Source organism: Saccopteryx leptura, chromosome 2 (genome assembly GCF_036850995.1).
Source record: "Saccopteryx leptura isolate mSacLep1 chromosome 2, mSacLep1_pri_phased_curated, whole genome shotgun sequence".
NCBI classification, from domain to species: Eukaryota; Metazoa; Chordata; class Mammalia; order Chiroptera; family Emballonuridae; genus Saccopteryx; species Saccopteryx leptura.
This window is the reverse complement of record NC_089504.1, coordinates 343689468-343710323: the sequence shown is the minus strand read 5'-3', so window position 1 is coordinate 343710323 and position 20856 is coordinate 343689468. Positions and strand designations below refer to the sequence as shown.

The window sequence follows — 20856 nt, the reverse complement described above, 5'->3', positions numbered from 1 at the left end:
ATGGAAACAGCAAGTAGGTTCTCCATCTGGGGTCTCACACTTGGACAAACAGCAGCATTTCTGTTTGTGGCTGGGGTGGGGGTAGGAGGTAGAATGTAATTCATTAGTTATTTTATCCAGTTTATTCATTTATTGAACTACATGCTGTGCCAGGAGATGGGAATACATAATCAATGCCAGCCAAAAATAACAGCAAATCTTTCTTTCAGCACTCGTTATGTGCCAGGCTAAATGTTTACATGCATTACTCACTTATTCCATATCACACACACGTGTCAGACTCAGAGAAGGTAAGGAACTTATCCAAAGTCACAAAGCTAGTAAGTGGTCAGGGAAGACAGCGAGTAAGCTCAGTGGAGCAGGTCTCCCTCTCAGAGAGGTGCGCTCTGAGTGTCCTGGGGAATTTGGGAGTGGGCTCCGCTTGAAGAAGTGGGGTGGTAGCATTTGATCAGGGCCTTGTTAGGATGGGTGAGATTTCAGCTGGGGGGGAGGATGTTTCCAGGTTGAAGAAACATTTGCAAAGGTGTAGAAGTCCCAGAGGAAATACGTGTTCCAGGGTGGGGATGAGTTTGGGTATTGAGGGTGGGGCTGGGGAGCTTCCCCGACAGCTTTTCAGAACAGGAACTCGAACTCTGTGTTCGCTGCTCCCTAACCTCATCCCGCCCCTCTAATCTCAGGCCCTTCCCTTCTTCCCTCCCCTGTGATGATCATAACCCCCCTGCAGCACCAGGCTCGGCTGGGCCCCGCGGCCCTTTGAAGTCCTCAGCCAGGTTCCCAGCCCCACACACTGACTTCTGAGAAAGCTGCTTCCCATCAAATCCTGCCGCCAAAAAGACTCCCCTCTTAGGTATTCCTGCCAACTCCGTTTTATAATCTCCGCGCCGGGGAGGGAGGACGGTACAGGCACTTTGTGCGCAGGAAGGAAGCAATTAAATTATTAGCACTTTGAGAAATTAAACGACATAACTTATGGTGGAATAAGTTTAGCAAAAAAAAAAAAGAAAAGAAAAAAAACCCCTTGTAATGTGAGAAAACAATTAAAAAGAATTATATAAGGTTGGGCTCGTTCCTTTATTGCAATAGAGTTAGCAGTTCATTGATTATCGTCTTGTTATAATGCAGCAGGATGGAGGGGCTGCTACGGAGGCAGCGACACTCAGGAAGTGAGGTGCTTAGCTGGGTCCTGCAAGAGGACACGGAGGAGGAGCTGAAAGGTTTTCCTGGTGGGGAAGGGGGAGGGGAAAATGGGATCAAGGAAGGATCAACCGAGCAGCTCTTCTCCAGGTTCCTTCTGCTTTGGTAGAGTTGTCAGTTTCAGACTGCCCAGCCCCTGTGCCCCACCGATCCCAGTCCTAGGCGTTCCTCCTAGAGAAATGTTCACACAGCCCCATAAAGGGACATGAATGAGGGTGACCGCCAAGGCACCTTAAGTGCCCCTCGCTAGGAGAGTGGGAAGGTAAAATGGGGTGGATATGCCACAGAGCAGCAACAAGCAGAGGACTGGGTGTACACAGAGCCATTGGACTCAATTTTTTTCCCCCACGTTATTATTATTTTTTAAAATTAAAAAAATATTTTTCTATTACAGTTTACACTCAGTATTATTTTGTATTAGTTTCAGGAGTAACAGGGCTGGATCTTAAAGTCTTGAGTGCTCCACGGTAGTTAAAAAAACTAACTGCTGCCTGACCTGTGGTGGCGCAGTGGGATAAAGCGTCGACCTGGGACGCTGAGGTTGCCTGTTCGATACCCTGGGCTTGCCTGGTCAAGGCACATATGGGAGTTGATGCTTCCTGCTCTTCCCCTTTCCCTTTCTCTCCCCCCCCCCCCACCTCCTCTCTGAAAATTGAATAATAATAAAAAAAAGCTAACTGCTGCTACCCACACCACATGGAGGACTCTCTCAGACAAGTTGATTGAGAGATACAAGACATGAAAGAGCACCCACTATGAGGTTTCTTTTAGATGAAGTTCAAGAACAAGCTGAACTAATGGGTGGTGACAGAAGCTGGAATTAGTGCCTCTGACAGCGGAAGGGGGAGGGATAGTTTACTGGCTGGGAAGAGAGGCCCAAGGGAATTTTTCTGGGGTGCTGGAGATACGTTATATTTTGATCGAGGTAGTGATTACACAGGTGCACACATAGGGAAAAATAGAGTTTATACTGAAGACCACTGCCATGACACACTTTACTGTCTGCATGTTATACCTCAATAGGAGAGTGCAGGGTGAAAAACGTTTCTGGGGGCTGGGGCAAAAAGTAGGACACAAGGAGAAATGAAAATACCATTTATGTAAATTTAAAAGCCCATATGCGTATGAAATGACACCACTCATTCTGTAGGAACTCGGCAAACAGAAGGATGGACACTATCATATGGCCATTGGCTATGGGGATAAAGGAAAATAGATGAATGAATGAAAAGCAAGAGCAGGACCCTGCAAAGACGAATTATGAAAACAGACCATAAACAGAGAGTATTGGTTAACTCAACCCTCTGCCTCTGAGTTAGAAATTTGTAGAAAATCCCTAGTTAGTTAATCAGGAAGTCTTTGGGCTGAGTGTGTTTTGTGTAGGGTATTGGGGCATTTTGAGCTGAGGGGTGAATATAGTCTCAATCACATGCCTGCCAGGAGGCAAAGGAGGCACCTCGCTCACCTTGCTGTCTTTCTCTGCAGTTTGCCAAGCAATGCCATCATGCCCACTTTCTTAGGGAGCCTCATAAGAGTGGGCAGCTCCCTGGGGTGGGTAGACTGGACTTAGCCCACACCTCTCCTTGGCAGCTTTCTTAACCTCTGTGGATCTCAGCTTCCTTGTCTGTTAGATGAGGATGATAAAGAGAGTGCCCACAGGGAAGGACGGTGCTTTGGAGTGGGGGTCAGTAAACTTTTAACATAAAGAGCCAGGTAACAAATATTTTCTGCCTTGCAGCCCATAAGGTCTTTGTCATAGCTACTTTGGAAGCAGTCGTGAAGTAAATGAATATGCATGGCCATTTTCCAATGAAACTTTATTTATGAACACTGAAATTGGAATATCATAAGTTTCATGAGTCACAAAGTATTCTTTTTCCCCCAAAACCATTAATAAATATGAGAATGGCTTTTAGCTTTCAAGGTACACACAAATGGGGTGGTGGGCTGGATTGGCCCGAGGGCTGTAAATTGTTGACCCTTGGCTAGAGGATTAAATAAATTAGAGCAGTGCTCAGAGCATAGTAAGTGCTCAAGGAAATTTAATGATATTATTACTCTCATCCCCACAGTACTAGTGAGAAAGCACAGGTTCAGAGAGGCAAAACGGCTTACCCAGGGCCACCAGGGAGTTAGTGGCAGAGCGGGGACTCTGACCCAGATCTTCTGAGTCTGCTTTCAGTGTGGTGATTTCAACCCACTTTGAAAAATGCTCCCGCCTGACCTGTGGTGGCTCAGTGGATAAGGCGTAGACCTGGAACGCTGAGGTCACCACTTTGAAATCCTGGGCTTGCCCACATAGGAGTTGATGCTTTCTGTTCCCCCCACACCACCTCTATGTCTCTCTCTTTTTTTTTTTTTTTTTTTGTATTTTTCTGAAGCTGGAAACGGGGAGAGACAGCCAGACAGACTCCTGCATGCGCCCGACCGGGATCCACCCAGCACGCCCCCCAGGGGTGACGCTCTGCCCACCAGGGGGCGATGCTCTGCCCCTCCGGGGCCTCACTCTGTTGCAACCAGAGCCACTCTAGCGCCTGGGGCAGCGGCCAAGGAGCCATCCCCAGCACCCAGGCCATCTTTGCTCCAATTGAGCCTTGGCTGTGGGAGGGGAAGAGAGAAACAGAGAGGAAGGGGGGGGGGTGGAGAACAAATGGGCGCTTCTTCTATGTGCCCTGGCCTGGAATCGAACCTGGGTCCCCCGCACGCCAGGCCGACGCTCTACCGCTGAGCCAACCGGCCAGGGCCAACCACCTCTATGTCTCTTAAAAAAAGAAAAGAAAAGATAAGAGAAGAGAAAAGAGAAAAGAAGAGAAAAGAAAAAAGTGAGAAGAGTCAGGTTGTATCTCACATCCCCTTTTTCAGGACTCACATCTTGCAGCAAGAAGTCTGGTCACACTGTGAGTGGCTAGTTTCGCCTCATGGATCAGAGAACCTCTTGCATACGTAGAATGCAGTTTTATTCTTCAAAGCCCTCCCTCATCCTGCTTCTCTACACTCTTGTTTCCTAGTCTTCTTTTGTCTTGCAGTGTCAGTGGTATGAAGCTCTTGATGTGGGTGTTAATATGGGGCATCAAAGTGAACTTCTGATTACATTTATATAAAGTTCAAAACCAGGCAAAGCTAATCTATGCTGTTAGAAGCCAGGAGTGGTTATCTCAGGAAGGAGGCACATGGGGGCCTCTGGGGTGCAGGAAATGCACCCTGCTTCTTGATCTGAGAATGATCTTTGTGAAAAGGCTTCAGATCTGCACTTAAAATCTGGGCACGTTTCTGTGTAGATGTTCTACTCCAATAAACTATACATAAAATAGCTGCAAAGGCACTTGGGCAAAACGAGGAACTTTTGGTGAGCCTAGTTGCAGGAATGGGAGGACAATGCTGACATCCAAGCCCTATTGCTCTGCAGGGCAGCAAAAGACAAGACCGCAAAAGCTGTGTAGACGAGACAGAAAGTTCACTGGGCTGTACACATCTTTCACCTTAACATAGTAAACATAGTAGGTGCTAGTCTTGCTTCTCTGGAGCACAGAAAATGTGTGTGTTATGTGTGAGAGTGTATGTGTGTGGCCGTTTGAACATGTGTGAGGGGATGCAATTGTGCTTGTGAGTGTTTGTTTGAGTGTCTGTGTGGTGTGAGATGTTTGTGTATGTGGAAGTGGTTGTGATTGTGTGCGTGAGTGCATGAGTAGGGTGTGTGTGTGAGTGAGTGTCAGATGTTTGTGTATGTGTGTGTATTTGTGAGTGTATTTGATGTGTGTATGAAATGTGTGTGTATTTATCTCCCATCCAAGTACTGATCAGGCCCAAGACCAGACGAGACTGAGTGCATTCAGAATGGTATGGCTGTAAACTTGTGTGTGTACTTGTGTGTAAATGTGTATACCTGTATGTGGGTGGGATTGCATTTGTAAGTGTGTGTGAGGATGTGGTGTATAAGTACCTATCCATGGGTGTGATTGTACATATAAAATATGTGTGATGTGTGTGTATAAACAAATGGGTCTGATTGTGTTTGTGTCAGTGCAGTTGTTGGTGCGAGTGTGTGAGCACTGCCTTACACAGGGCTCAGAAGCTCTCCTCTCATTTTGGAGTCAAGATTTGGGACTTGCCTGACCAGTGGTGGCATGGATGGAGCATTGACCCAGAACACTGAGGTCACCTGTTCAAAACCCCAAGGTCACTGGCTTGAGCACGACGGACTTGACAGCTTGAGTGTGGAGTCACCAGCTTGAGCCCAAAAGTCTCTGGCTTGAGGCCAAGGTTGCCAGCTTGAGCCCAGGGTTGCTGCCTTGAGCATGGGCTCCCTGGCTGGGCCTGAACCCGAGGTCCAATTCCTGGTCAAGGCACATATGAGAAGCAATCAATGCACAACTAAAGAGAAACAACTGAGTTGATGCTTCTCACTCCTTCTCTCCTCTCTCTCTCCCTTCCTGTCTCTCTCTCTGTTCTCTCTCTCTCTCTCTCTTAAAAAAAAAAAAGGTTTTAACAGGGGTCCACATGTGTACATGTGTATAGCGTGTGCCAAACATAAAGGCCCTGGGCTCCTCTCTGGCACCACGTCGCTGCCCCTCCAGTGAACGGCCTCTATGTGTTTTTGTAATGCACGGCCCTCAATTCCTGTAGATTTATGCAGAGAAAATGAGTTCTGGTAACCAACCAAACCTTTTAACTGTTGCTCATTTGGGTGGATCTCAGGTCCTGTGTTTGTTTCTGGAGGGTTTGCAGGAATTCTCTCTGAAATGTGCCAAGCTTCCTGCTTAGGAGAAGAAATTTATTTGAATCAGATGATTTAATTCTCTCATTTACAGGGAGCAAAACACAAATTTTGCATTACAGGAATCTAAAGGAGAGAGAGGAGACTGAGGGATGGAAATGGTCCCAACAGGGTGAGTTCAGCTGGAGCTCAAAGAGAACTTCTCTCCTCTGGAAGGGGTTTTGCACTTGGACCTAAAGGATAAAAGCCTGTCTTCCCAGTCTTTCTGTGATAAACAGCTGATTTTTTTTTTTTGTATTTTTCTGAAGTTGGAAACGAGGAGGCAGTCAGACAGACTCCCGCATGTGCCCGACCGAGATCCACCCGGCACGCCCACCAGGGGCGACGCTCTGCCCACCAGGGGGCGATGCTCTGCCCCTCCGGGGTGTCGCTTTTGCCACGACCAGAGCCACTCTAGCGCCTGGGGCAGAGGCCAAGGAGCCATCCCCAGCGCCTGGGCCATCTTTGCTCCAATGGAGCCTTGGCTGTGGGAGGGGAAGAGAGAGACAGAGAGGAAGGAGGGGGGGGGGTGGAGAAGCAAATGGGCGCTTCTCCTATGTGCCCTGACCGGGAATCGAACCCGGGTCCCCCGCACGCCAGGCCGACGCTCTACCGCTGAGCCAACCGGCCAGGGCCTAAACAGCTGATCTTGAAGGCCAGACTTGAGATAGGACATTGTCTTATCTCAGATAGGTCACTGGTGGTTGTCTTACCACCAGTGTCACCCTCCTGGACCCCCTGCTCACCGAGCTCCCTTAGTCCTTCAGCCTTAGGCCCTGCCCACCGTGACCCTCCCCTGCCCGCCTCCCTCTCCCTCCCTTGAACGTGACTGTTCTAGTTCCACGAGCACACCATGCCCCTGCATGTTTCCCTCTACTACCTGCAACCTTCTCCTTTCCCCGTGGCCTACCTGCTGAACCCTATTTGTTCTTGACTCTGTTCAGACGTTGTGTTTTATGAGCTGGCTTTCCTGAATCCTCTCCCTTGCAAGTATCTTGACTGGGTGTTCACCACAGGCAGCTGTAATTCTTTGCACATGGGTCTTTCTCCCACATTCGGCCACAAGTTCCTCCTGCAGAGAGACTGTGTCTTGCTCATCTCTGAATCACCGGATCCCAGGGCACTGCTTGCCACAGAGGAGACGCTGGGGGTATAAAAGCTTCCTGAATGAATGAATGAATAAATGAATGAATGAGACCACAAGCAGGGGAACAGACAGGATGAAAACCACAGGCCTCAGTTGAAGACATGCAGACATGTACACAGTCTCTCACCATGCCACTCCTCATATGCTAAAGTTACCACAAAAATATTCACCCATACTCGGCGGCAGCCACTGAGCAGATCGGACTTTTCTCTTGTTCACACACCTCACTTGGCTTCCTCTGTAAGCATGTCTGACAAACACGATATGGCTGAGATTGAGAAATTCGATAAGTCGAAATTGAAGAAGACCGAAATGCAAGAGAAAAACCCGCTGCCTTCTAAAGAAACGATCGAACAGGAGAAGCAAGCCGGCGAATCGTAATGAGGCACACACCGCCAATATGCACTGTACATTCCACAGGCATTGCCTTCTTATTTTACTTCTTTTAGCTGTTTAACTTTGTAAGATGCAAAGAGGTTGGATCAGTTGAAATGACTGTGCTGCCCCTTTTCACATCAGAACTACTGACAGTGAAGGCCGCACCTGCCTCTCCCATCCCACGGGCCTGTCTGGCTGGCAGGGAAGGAAAAGAACTTGCATGTTGGTGAAGGAAGCAGCTGGGTGGGACAGTGAAATCTAGAGTAGAAACCAACCTGGTCCAAGGTGTCTTGTAGGCTGTTAAATGCAGTTTAATCAGAGTGCCTTTTTTTTTTTTTTGTTAAAATGATTTTAATTATTGGAATGCTCAGTTTTTTTAATATAAATAAAAAGTTTTAAAACCTGAAAAAAAAATTCACCCATGAAAGCACATGCTCCCCTTCCCTTTCAGCTGCCGTATTAAAGCCAATTCTTATTTTGCACGTGGCATTTTGTTTTCAGAAGGACTCTGGGTAGCAGTGGTGTCCTTTCAGACAAGGCCTACCTGAGTCTAAAATAGCACAAGATGCCTGACCTGTGGTGGGATAGTGGATAGAGCATTGACCTGGAATGCCGCGGTCACTGGTTCGAATCCCTGGACTTGCCCGACCAAGGCACATACAAGAAACAACTACTACGAGTTGATGCTTCCCACTCCTCAACCACCTTGCTCTCTCTTCTCTCTAAAATCAGTAAATAAAATCTTAAAACAATAAAATAGCACAAGATGAGGGTAAAAGGTGGAACTGGAAGGGCATTCTGATATGGGACCAAGACCAAGTCAGGGACTTGGTGCTTTGGGGTCCCGGCGGAGGTGGGCTGCTCTGCCTGTGATCACGGTGGAAAGGCCGGTGAGGAAAGAGGTAGGTCAGTGACCCAGAATAGAGAAGGATCACAGGCTGCCTGGGCAGATGCTATCTCTATGTGGATGGGTGTTCTCCAAGGCAACCGGCTAGCATTCTACACTCAAAAGTACTTGCTTTAGTGAGAACATATACAAGCACCAGGCACAAAAAATGAATGGATAAATAAATGAATGGAAGAATTCATTGTTTGAATTGGGCATGCTCTTTGATGTCTCTGGGACTCACTTTTCTCACCTGTAACTGAGGGGGGGTGGTCTTGAATCAGTTGGCTCCTAAAGCCTTTCCAGTTCCGCCCCTGCTTCACTCCCTGCGCTGCACATACATAAATAATCATAGACTTACATTAAATATTAACTTCGCCTTATACCTCTTGGTATTCCCTTGGGCTCTCAGAGGAGGATGTAGACTCAGGCGTCAGACAACCGAAGGTTTACATTTTGAATTCACCACTAGCTAATTGCCTGGTTTAGGGCAAGTCCTGTTAGTCTCTGGTCCTTTATCCTTGAAGTAGAGATAGTAATCATCCTACTTATGGCTCAGAGTTCTTGTGAGCATCAAGTGAGGTAATAAATTCAAAAGAGTTTTGCAAGCTCTAAACGTTACTAAAGCATCATTTGTGATTGTCCCACACAGTGGGTGCCAGTAAATGCTCACTAAATGAATAGGGTGCTTTCTAGATTAGCTTTTATCTTTACTCGAATTCTGCTAACGTGAATTCCTCTGCCTGCGTGTGTTTTAATGGCCTTTACCCTAAGGCTGGAGGCAGTGCAGCCAGAAGTTCCCCATCACTCCATAAAGCCCACCACCTAAGTGCTCCAACTTTGTCCCTCCCATAAGTCAACAGAATGGGTGGGGGCTGGGAGGGGGAGACAAAGGAGCTGTTAGCAGGTAGGAGCAAGTGGACTCATCTCTGTGCAAGTCACCACCAATAAAACCTAATCAATGCAACCCCTTTTAAGTTGGTTGGATCAGTGACCCAGAAAATAGCTCCCCTGTAGAAAAGGAAATGATAGTCAATAAACTGAGACGTCAATGGGAAAAATCTATTAAAGTGAGTGAGATATCAGGAGACCTCTGGTGTTAACGGAGACCCTTTGGAACGGAGCCATGGAGCGAGAGTGGGTTTTTAACCCTCTCACTGCCAGAATCGCCTTAGCCCCAACTCAGATGGCAGCAGAGGCTGCAGCTTCTGCAACTTTGCTCAGCCCAGGACTTTCAAACAGCAGGAGCCCATGCTATGTGAGCTCTGAGCTGCTTGCCCACTCAAACCTGGCCCTATGGGTGGGGAGGGGGGTGTTCCCTGCTAGGCGGCCAGCAGGTCTGAGCATCTGTCTGCTGCCTTTAGGGATGACACCTCTCTGGACCACAGGGAAAGGAGCTGGGGGTCTCTGCTCCCTCAATTACAACAGCTGCTCTGACCAGAGTGTGGGAGCCGGAGAGCAATGCCTCAGACTGGGCACGGCCTGCGGACACCACCCTGCCAATTAGCAGAGCTTCACTCCTCTGGAGTTTACAAGGAAACAATGCTGTCCCCAAGACACTGGCCTGGCCTGCACACCGCTTCAGCAACTCTTCAAGCTCCCTGTGGTCAAGGAGGGTGGAGGTGGGGTTGTAGTTGTGGGCTTGGGGTTTCAGGGTGAAGCTGCGTTGAACCCAGAAAAATAGGGGCATGTGTGGGCTGGAGGGAAACTCTCAGAATGGTGTATGCTGGTTCTGGGAGCTGCACAGCTTCCCCCACGCCCTCGTCCCTCACCCGTCATTACCACCAGTGCCACACTGTCCACTCTCTGTGTGTGCAGCTGCTCGGCACGTCCTATCCAGAGAGGGCTGTTGTTAACGAATGTCACCGTCCTATCATCCTCAACAGTGACACTGTCTTAGATAAAGGACATTTGGATGTGTTGATGCATCATGAATAAATGTGGAAGCGTTAAAGTTTAAGAAGGAGGCATGTTTATGTAGAATTGGGGTGAGCTAGACAGGGACTGGCCTGGGGTGGGGGATTGCAGGAGCAAGATCTTGGTTGTGCTCTGCCTCCTTTCATTTGCATTTAGACAGAGCCTTTTGCTGGTTAACTCCATATCCAGTGACTACACGCATCCTTTATGTGTCATTATTATTGTTGTTGCTATTGTTTAATCTTTGAATTTTACAGTCTTTTTGGAAGGGGTAGAGTCATAGAGTTATAGTATTTATGCCACCTGGAATTGGTGGAGATATTGATAGTATCTTCGTCTATTTTGGACTTTTCCAGGGCCCATGGGTGGGTGTTTATGCTCCAAGAGTCCAAATGCCCACGAGAACAAGATAAGATTACTAGATGAGACAATTGCAGACAGTATCTTCAGATTAGGGGTAAAGGTCATCCTTGCAGTCTCTCCTTCTGTCTCCTGATGATACCTACATTGCTGTGGGGTATCGGTCATTATGGGTAGAGATGGTTAATGTGTTTGAGGAGGTAACTTATCAGCAACTCTATGAAAATGTAATTTTTGGAGCTGCGCTTGTACTGTTCCCGAGGCACAGGAATAATACATCAGAAAGAGAATCCTTTTCCTGAGTATATGAGAACTTGATGGGTGTCTGCCTTCACTCACCACTTTAGATTGATTATGGTCTCTGGGAGGTGGTGGGAAGTTCTCTACTAGTGGTGACACAAGAAAGTGACAAACATGCCACAAACACAAGTCAAGTTTCTGGTTTCTCTGAATTATGGGTTCATGTCCTCTTTAGGATCTGGGAGTTTCTCTTTGGCATTTCATGGAACATTCTGAAAGCTTCTAATGTGCCCCAAGTCTACCTGGTGAGCCCCAAGCCTTGGGTGAGGGTCCATCTACTCCCATCTCAGGAGAAGGGTAGAGCTGTTCCCTAGACACCTCTTTTCCTTCTCCTTCAACTGAATGACCCTGCCCCCCGCCACCAACTTAAGAGGGCTGTGAAAATGGGGCTTGAACTAGCTGAGAAATCAGCTGCTCATTCCTGAGTCTGAGCTTTGGGGTCCATTGAGTTGTCTCTGAATTTCAGGGTAATCTCATTCTAGCTGTGTGACTTTGGGCAAGTCACTTTACCTCTCTGAGCCCCAGCCTTTTCTTCTGTAAAATGAAGACCAATTATATCTTTCTCACAGCAGTTGTTTTCTGGATCAAACAAGGCAATGTGTGTGTAAAATTTACCATTGTAACTGGCGCACAGTAGGTTCATATTTGCAACAATGAGTGTCCTATGATACAAAGTGAAGAGAAGATTTTTTGAGACAGAGCCATTGTTGGTAAGAATGCTAAGGATGCGTCTTCGTTGTGGAGTGCCGGTGTGGTGATGGGGTGCAAGAACCCTTCTTCCCACCTTTGGCAGCTTTTACTGTAAGGGCGCTAAGTCAAGGCCTCAGCAGGGAGTTATGTATTTCTGCCACAAGGTGGCGGTATTAGCAAACACACCACCTCCCATGCGCCGCAGAGAGGCCCAAACTCAAAAAAGAATTTTACTTCCAATTTAAATTATTTTTAGAATCTGAATGCTCTTAGAAATTACCTAATACCATGATTCTACACCTCAGGAAATGGAGGCCCGGAGAGGGGAAGAGCTTTCCCCAAGATCACAGAGCAAGTGGCAGAGCTGCGTTCACAGTCCATCTAGGACTCCTGACCAGATCCGTTCATTCAATACACATTTGCTGTCCTGCTCTTTCCCATTAATCTTCTGCTCAGGGTGGGGGTGCGGAAATTAGGTGCCTGGAGAGCCCCTGTTTGTTTTCAGGAGCCCCAAAAAGGTTTACATGATCATCTGAAATAAATTTAGGGATCCCAGATTTCCCAAGATCTTAATTACATATTCCCTACTTCATTTACTGTTAATTAGTATCCTAGTGACAGAGGCAATGAGAAAACCATTTCTCCCCTCCTCCCCCGGCAACAGTCTGGTATTTTCTTAAATCCAGGGTGAATGGGCGGCTTAGCACTGGTTTAGAAAGTCCCGGTCTAGCTGTGTTTTCTTAAGGCTCGGCCTGTAGTTGTTTGGGCTTCTGCTTTATGTTAGGAACTAGGTAAGCCCGACCCTCACCGGGTGATATTGGGAGAGGATGATTACACCCAGTTCACAACTGAGGACGCTGAGGCTCAGAGAGCGAAGTAACTCACCCATGGTCATGCAGGATTTCCAAATTCTGAGCTTCCGCTCTTTCTGGGCTGGCCCAGTAGGGTGGGGAGGTTCAAGGTGTTTCACCTTTAGGGTTTGTGTTCTCAGACCAGGGGCTTTGTCCTGTCACTGAAAGTCCCTGAGCAGAACGTTCTTCGCACACTTTCTCTCCTCCCACTCCCCCCGCCCCCCAATTGCAGCTTTCCACGAGCTCCTTTCCAGAGCAGTCACTTGCTGAATAGGTTGCTAGTGGAAATGTGGTTTTCAAATTTGGGAAATCTCCATTAAGTCCTTTTATTTAAGGAGGATGTCATTATCGCGCCTCCCCCAGGACTATTACGGTTCTATTAGGCAAGGCCGCAGACTTCCTAGGTACTGTCTGGGGTCTGATTCCTGGGCAGGAAAATGTGAGACAGGAAGAAGGGGAGGGTGTCGGGGGGAGAAAGAACAGGGGATGGGGAGGGGGAAAGGAGAAAGAAGGAGGAGAAAGAATGAAAAAAACACAGGAAGGAAAGAGAAAAGAGTAAGGAGGAGGGGAAGAGAGGCAGAGGGCATGCACCCTTTGGCTCCCCAAGGTGGTGAGGAGAGAGCTGAGACCCTGGTCTACGTGGCCACCTGCTAGTCTAGAGGTTTCTGATTACACTGGAGGGGAACTGCCTTCCTTATTCCCCCTCTGAGCAGATGCGGGCTACCAAGGAGTCCAGCTGCCAGTCCAACCTCAGGCCTCCAGGTTCAGAATGGGTAGGGGCCGCTGTGAGGGCCAGGAGAGAGGAAGAGAATGTCTAGGGAGAGCCATCTGGACACTGGGTCTGAGCTCAGAACATTGGCCTTCCTGACCACTCTGGTGAACACTGCTTTTTATTCACTGCCCTTCTCTCTGGAAGGTGAGCTGCAAAAGAGCAGGAACTCCCCTTTCTGCTCTTTGCTGTCTCCAGGGTGCTGGGTATACAGGACCAGGCACACAGTAGGTGCTTAATTAGTGTTTGTGGAATGAATAATAAACAATGGATGAAGAAACAATTCTGCTGGTTCCCCATCTTCTCCCTTGTCACATTCAGAGCTGTCCTCTGGTTCCAATGGATCTTTTCTCTATTTTCAGCAAAGGCTGGTGATCCTTGCTGCCTTTAGATCACATGTGTGCACGTGCCCATATACACACCCACTCACCCACCCACCCAACCACACAAACACACACAGCCTGGGTAGGGTTTAGGGAGGGTCAGGAACCGCATGGCAAGTAGCTGACACTGGCTTGGCGAAATGAGGGGAAAAAAGCCTCTCCTGGGACCTGCTTGTTAGGGGTTACCAGCCGCAGGCTGGAAGTGGTTTTAACCTCAGGGCAGGAAGGTTGCTGCTTTGAGGACAAACATCCTGGCTGGGAAATCCCCTGGCCTGGGGGGTCTTCAGGGCCTGGCAGCCCCGCTCCATGCCATCCTGGCCTCTTCGAACCTTCCCCTGGCTCTAGGTTTGAGGCCAGTCCCCCTCCTGCCACCCCAGGAGCCCGTGTGAGAACTAGCCCTGTGTCCCCGGGGTGCCCTCCCTCCGAGCTCCTGTGCAGAAGTGATTAATGAGGCAGAGGAAGACTTTCTTCCCAGCTGTGTCAACATGCCCCTGCTGCCCCTCCCCTGCCGTCTGTGAAGTGGCCCTGCTAGCCATAGAAATGGCCTCCTCCATGCCTGTTCTCTCCCCACCTTCAGGGCTTGGGCCTCCCACTGGCCCATCAGAGTCTGATGGTGATGGTGGTGGTGGTGGTGGTGATGATGATGATGATTTTATGATGCCTACAGCACTTGATATTTGCAGAGCAATGCCCTCTTTCTTGGCTCCTCCTTCCAGCTGCTTGAGCCAGAGGATCGGGTGTGGTGGCTGTCTTTGGGTCACAGAAAGCAACTGGGCTACAGTTGCTGTGGAGCTCATACCACCTCCTCTGTGAAGCCTTCCCTGATCACCCCAGCAGGCTTTGTGCATATCCCTGCCCTCCAGGCACTGCCGGGTATTGTCACTGTGTAGGGAGCACATCTGTTTCCCTCACTGCTTCCTTAAGGGAGGAGACTGTGTGTTCCTGTGGGTCTTATTCATCCTTGTACCCCCAGCCCTCTTCCTCCACATTCCTGTTCTCACAGCAGCCGAGCACGATGCTTGGCACGTCCTGTGATAAACACTTACGAAATGAACAAATGACCTGAAGATCTGGAATGACCTGGAATTCCAGGGCTCTGGTCCGTCTGTGGTTCTGCAGACTGACTCCCTGGTGTTGCAGCTGGCTTAGACCTGCCCATGACCACACACACATCCCGCCACTGGCCCCAGCCCATCCCTGTGGGGTTCTCAGCAGTTGCCCTGATCGCTGGTGGAGCAATTGTGAACTTGTGCTGCCTGTGAGTGGGGTGGGGGGCAGGAAGCCAAAGGCAGCCATGTGCTTTTTAAAAAAGAAGCTTTATATTTTGGAATAATTTTATATTTATAGAAAAGTTGCAACAATAATAAAAAGTCCCTGTACACCCTTTATTCAGTTTCCCTCGTGTTAACGTCTTGTATAACCAAGGTACTTTCATCCAAACTGAGATATTAACAGTGTGTCTTATTAGTAATTAACCTCCTGTCTTTATTTGTAGTCCACCAGTTTTTCCATTAATGTCCTTTCTCTGTTCCAGGATCTAATCCTGGATACCACACAGTAGTTGGCCCACATGGTTTTGAGAATGGTGTTTTATTTTAAAACGTGTGTAAGTGTTGCTTTCTTCTTCATAATCTATCTGCGTTGATTTTATGTGAGAACAAAGGTTCTTCCTGCCAAATATCCCAGTAAATGAATGTCACCATGTTTGTTTCTTGTGGCTTCTCAGGCTCTTCTGCACCTTGCTGCATGCCGGTGGGGAGTGAAGGACAGTCTTAGGTCATCTTCTGGATTCACAACATTCAAGTCTGCTGACTGTGGAGGTGGGGACGGGCGCGGGTGGACTTGGGGGTCTTGTGTGAGGCGCCGCTACCAAGACTGAACGGTTCCCTCTAGCGAGTCGAGGGAGAGCCGGGGCAGAAGTACCGGGCGGGCGGGGCGGGCGACCAGCCGCTTTGCGCTTCGTGGGCCGGAATTGGTTCTCTGCGTGACTCCCACCGGGTCGCGGTGCACAGTGAATCCCAGTATGAAGCAGAAACAAAAAGGGACTCAAGGGCATATGAAGAATAGTCCTGTCCCAAGAAGAACTCTGAGAGTGATCCAACCTTCCACAGCTGGATCTCTTGTGGGGAGAGAAAATGAATTGGTTTAAAGGCTTATCCAAAACAAAACTTTGGAATGACCAGTTAACGTCTATGTCTTCCAGCTCTGGAGTTATTATCCTCCCAGAACATAGTGAAAATAAAGCTCAGAGTTACCCAGGAAGCATTTGATCTTGTGGTTACAGAAAATCCATCCCCTCAATGTAGGAAAGAAGTGGCAGAAAAACAGAGAAAGTCCCTCTATGAAGCACTTAAGGAAAATGAGAAACTTCATAAAGAAACTGAACAAAGCAACATAAAATTGCCTGCCTGAAAAAGGAGAATAAAGAATTGGCAGAGGGTCCTGGCTGGGTAGCTCAGTAGGTTAGAGTGTCATCTGAATAAGCCAAGGTTGTGGGTTCGATCTGGGCACATACAAAACAAGAATCAACCAATTTGCCCTGGCTGGGTAGCTTGGTGGGTTGCAGTGTTATCCTGATATGGAAGGGTTGTAGGTCTGATCCCTGGTCACGGCACATACAGGAAAGATTCATGTTTCTGTCTTTCTCAAATCAGTAAATAAAAATTTAAAATAACTTAAAAAGAATCAACCAGTGGAATCAACTAATGAATGCATAAATAAGTGGAACAACGAGTCCATGTTTCTCTCTTTCCTTTCCTCTCTCTAAAACTATCAATAATCATAATAAAAAAAGAAGTAACAGAACAGTACAGCACACAGCGGAGGTCGCAGAGAGACTGAGGGGAGGACCTCTCTGGTTAACTCTGAATCACTGCAGAGTCAGGAATTGGATTCTGAAGAGGAAACCGGCGAGGATTCTGCAGTGGCGGACTCAGAAGTCAGTGCATGTGCTGAAGAAACTGTATCTCTCTACACATGCAAAACCCTATATATGAGACTCGTGAATATTTGACTCTAGAAATATACCAGCGAAGTTTACCTCCACTGTAGTTCTTTGTAGCAGAGCAAATAACTACCAGTATGTAATGCATATAACATCAAATTCCTGGTTTGAATTCTGAGACCTTATTATTGTGTTAAAATACAAATAAAGTGTATTTTTTAACCTATGGTGTTTTATGAAAATTGCATTTTCTCTGATGTCAGACACAACTTGTGCATATGATAAATAAACTTCAGTCTGCTATTGAAAAAAAAATCTGCTGACTGCACGTCTGATCTGAACAAGAAACAGTGATCGTTGAGCCTGCATAGGGCTGGGGACAGCAGAGGGGCTGTGAGTGTGTTTGGGGGTCTCCGGGTGGTTGTCTGGGGTCTCTTGTGAGGCAGAGACATGATGTTTGAGCTCTGGGTAGGAGAACTGTTCTGGGCTCGCTGCTATGGGGCCTCAGTCTTTGTCTGCCTCCCCCACCCCTTCTTTCCTTGCGTGTATCTATTTGGAGCATCACAGTTGGTCATGGTCTTGCTTATATTCCTGGTCAGCTGGTGGAATAATTAGAGTTAAATTTTCAATTAAAATGTTACCGGATGTGCTGTTAATATCCGAGGTGAACATTTTGCCTGCTTTAGGGAAGACCGGGTCTTCCTGTGCAGCAGCTAAGGCTTTGGCGGCTCAGAGCGCCGGGGGAGAGCGAAGCCAGAACGCAGGCGGGCCTCTGGGTCAGTTAAGGTCCCTGCTCTTTGGCCCCTCCACTGCACAGCGCCCCTTCTAGTGTGCGGGTCTCTGGCCAATGTCAGCTGATGCCATTTTCTGCACTTCTAGTTTCTAAATCTCTTTGCTCCAAGAGGTGGACAAGCTGGTGGGGCTGTGGGAGAATGTGGGAGGTAAGGTATTTGGAATTTGGCTTTGAAATTCTTCCTATTTTTGAAAAGATAGATAGCCAGTGACTTCTCCCTCTGCAGGCTGTCTGTTTGGGTAAGGAGCTGGGTGGAGATGGGAGGAGAGGGAGGAGGAGGCTACGATGGACAGTAGCTTAAGTGACCACACTCCTGGGTGGGCCCGAGAGCAGAGGCCCATGACACATCCTCAGTTTCCACTCCAGGTCTCCAAGACCTCTCACTATTGGAAGAAAGAGGGCTGCAGAAGTCCAGCAGCAAGTTGGCAGGCGGGAGAACACTGGGCCCAGGGATCCCCTGACCCCACAGACACCAGGGCATTAAGAGGGAAACTTCTCTCATCTCTGGGTGGAGGGAGACATGATGTGTGTAGAGAGCATGGGCATTCACCACTGATCTCCACTGTCTCCTTTATAATTATCTACTGCAAATCCACATTCTGATCTGTATGCAATAACTTCAGAGGTCCATAGTAGGTGGTCACTGCCTTAAAACCCCTTGAATGGTAGTTTGTTTAATTAAGTGATTAATTAATTTTTATTCAGTGAGGGGAGGGGAAGCAGAGAGACAGACTCCCTCATGTGTCCCAACCAGCTAGCCCAGTAGGGGGTGATGCTTTGCCCATCTGGGGCATTGCTCTGTTGCTCAGCAACAAAGCTCTTCTTAGTGCCTGAGGCAGAGGCCATGGAGCCATCCTCAGCGCCTGAGGTCAACTCGCTCCAATCAAACCATGGCTGCAGGAGGGGAAGAGAGACAGAGAGTGAGAGATGCCTGGGCAGGGGGAGGGGTAGAGAAGCAGATGGGTGCTTCTGTGTGTCCTGATCAAGAATCGAACCCATGGCCCTGGCTGGTTGGCTCAGTGGTAGAGCGTCGGCCTGGCGTGCAGAAGTCCCGGGTTCGATTCCCGGCCAGGGCACACAGGAGAAGCGCCCATCTGCTTCTCCACCCCTCCCCCTCTCCTTCCTCTCTGTCTCTCTCTTCCCCTCCCGCAGCCAAGGCTCCATTGGAGCAAAGATGGCCCGGGCGCTGGGGATGGCTCCTTGGCCTCTGCCCCAGGCACTAGAGTGGCTCTGGTCACGACAGAGCGACGCCCCCTGGTGGGCGTGCCGGGTGAATCCCGGTCGGGCGCATGCGGGAGTCTGTCTGACTGTCTCTCCCTGTTTCCAGCTTCAGAAAAATACAAAAAAAAAAAAAAAGAATCGAACCCAGGACATTCACATGCTGGGCTGACACTCTACCATTGAGCAAACCGGTCAGGGCTTTTGAATGATAGTTTGAAATCTCATCATTTCCCACCCCTAATCATTCCTTCAGTTCAGACCTTATCAGCTGGTTTAGAGAGGAGCGCAAGTTTATTGTGCTAGATGGGCTTTGGGGTGCTTGTCTGCCCATCCCTCATGTCAGCCTCTGTAGGGAGTGCCAGCTTAAATAGTGGAAGTGTTCTGAGTCCCTGGGTCCCCAACCATTGCTCCCAATGATTGCAGCAGGGGTGGGCACCTAAAGACAGGCAATTATAGATTGGCGAGGGACCCAAGGCCTTACCTGAACCAGGAGCTGGGCCAATCAAGTCCTTGTTTTGAATCTCAGCTGGGAAACAGAAGCTAGTTGTGGTAGCGGCTGGGATAGTAACTGGTGGGGATTCCATGAGGTTGAGGATAAAAAGCCAAAGCTTCGTGCAAGCCAAAGTTAGAAGAGAGCTTAAAATAAGAGTGCAGGAAGCTGGTTGGCAGAGAGAAGACAATGGAACAGATGCCCAGAGAGAAACAGAGCCACTACAAGTCAGGGGCTAAATGCTGCATGCCACCTTCTCTGTGGCTTTTCCATTTGCATTCCAGTTCTGGACCCCTGGCTACATTATACCCTTGCCACAAACTCTGCTTTTCTTACAGTGATTTAAGTGGGTCTCTCTTCGTTGCAGATAGATGAGCCAGACCAGAGTATAAGTACATCTTGCCCACTCCTGGGAGCCAGGTTCCCTCCTTCCGGCATCCTTAAGATTACGAAATATTTATTCTGTAGCACTCTGAGCTGGGCCAAGGAATGTGTTTGTCATGCATAACTTGTACTATGCTTCTGGTGGATAATGGGTGAAACAGGTTTTGGGGGTCTGGTTGGGGACTCTAAGCATTACATGGGAAAATGAGTGTTGAATTTAAAACCACCTATAGGACAAAGGTTTCTGGGGTTGGAGCCTGAGCATGGGGCTCCTGTGCAGCCCACTTGAGATATTATTTCTCTCTCTATTGCCTTTCCTCTTAATCCGTACTCAAGCCTCTCTCTATCAGATCCACTCACTTTCTCAGTGACTCCGGACTCTACCTGCCCCACACGCACCATTTACTCTCTCCATCCCCAGACCTTCCTGCAGAAGCTGACCACTCCCTCACCCTCTTCCCACCACTCCAGGGTGTAAACGGGATGGAGAGTTTGGTTGTGTTTCAGGTTGCCCTTACTGAAGTCACCACTGATCTCCCTGTCTATAGACTACAGTTTGGTTCTCGTCTTTATGCCTTTCCCACTCTGCTGTGTGGAACCCTTTCTCCTCCTCTAGTTCATTAGTGTGCCTGGTCCCTGGGTATCATGCCTGCTCTTCCTCCTCCCAGATCTCCTTCCGGGCCCCTGGTCTTCCTCATCTCTTTCCACCCCTCCCTCTGTTGGCCTCTCATCTTCAGCTCTCCCCCTAAACCCAGGCGTGGCCAACAGTTTTGCCCCCAGGCCAGATTAGAAAGAAAACTTTTTTCACAGGCTGGACGAAATATTAAAATGAAAAAATGTTAAATATAAAAACGATTTGTTTAAGTAAACAAAATTTTATTATGTATTTTGTTTATGAATAAATGTAAGTAATTTAGTACAACAAATTAACAAAAAAACTAATGTGATGTGTTGAGGTGCTTTGCATCACCTATTATTTTTTTAATATCCGGCTCTATACTTGTAGTAGCTATTCTAACATAGCCTCCAAATGTAAATCATTCGATCTTGATCTTGTACTTTTATTTAGATTCATTAAAGAAAAAGTTTGTTCACAAATATAAGTTGAGCTGAAGATTACTGAAAATATCGTAGTTTATGTGTAATGATTTAAAAGTATCACTTATTTCATTTCCACAGTGCGTCGTGCGGAGAATATTAAAAATTTAATCGCAGGCCGCATAAACTCATTACGCGGGCCAGATTCGGCCTGCGGGCCGTCTGTTGGCCATGCCTGCCCTAACCCCTCTGTCTGGCTCCATTCATCTGAGCCCATATTGCTTACACAACAATATCTCCAGCCTAAACTTTCCCCATCCCTGAGCCCATCAGATTTCATCTGAACATCTCCCTTCAC

General features: G+C 48.2%; 1 protein-coding gene and 1 pseudogene across 1 annotated transcript; both read left to right on the top strand.

Moving 5' to 3' along the window:
• The first annotated feature begins 7283 nt into the window (after positions 1 to 7283).
• LOC136393690 (thymosin beta-4-like) lies at positions 7284 to 7706 on the top strand. The gene has a single exon (XM_066366320.1). It carries the CDS (start codon positions 7341 to 7343, stop codon positions 7473 to 7475), a length of 135 nt encoding a protein of 44 aa, XP_066222417.1. The 5' UTR covers positions 7284 to 7340; the 3' UTR covers positions 7476 to 7706.
• Positions 7707 to 9484: 1778 nt separating this feature from the next.
• Positions 9485 to 19938, top strand: LOC136394407 (geminin-like; annotated as a pseudogene).
• Positions 19939 to 20856: the final 918 nt, after the last annotated feature.

Coding starts and splice junctions, on each gene's coding strand:
- LOC136393690 (XM_066366320.1), top strand. CDS start 7,341: ATGTCTGACAAACACGATATGGCTGAGATTGAGAAATTCGATAAGTCG.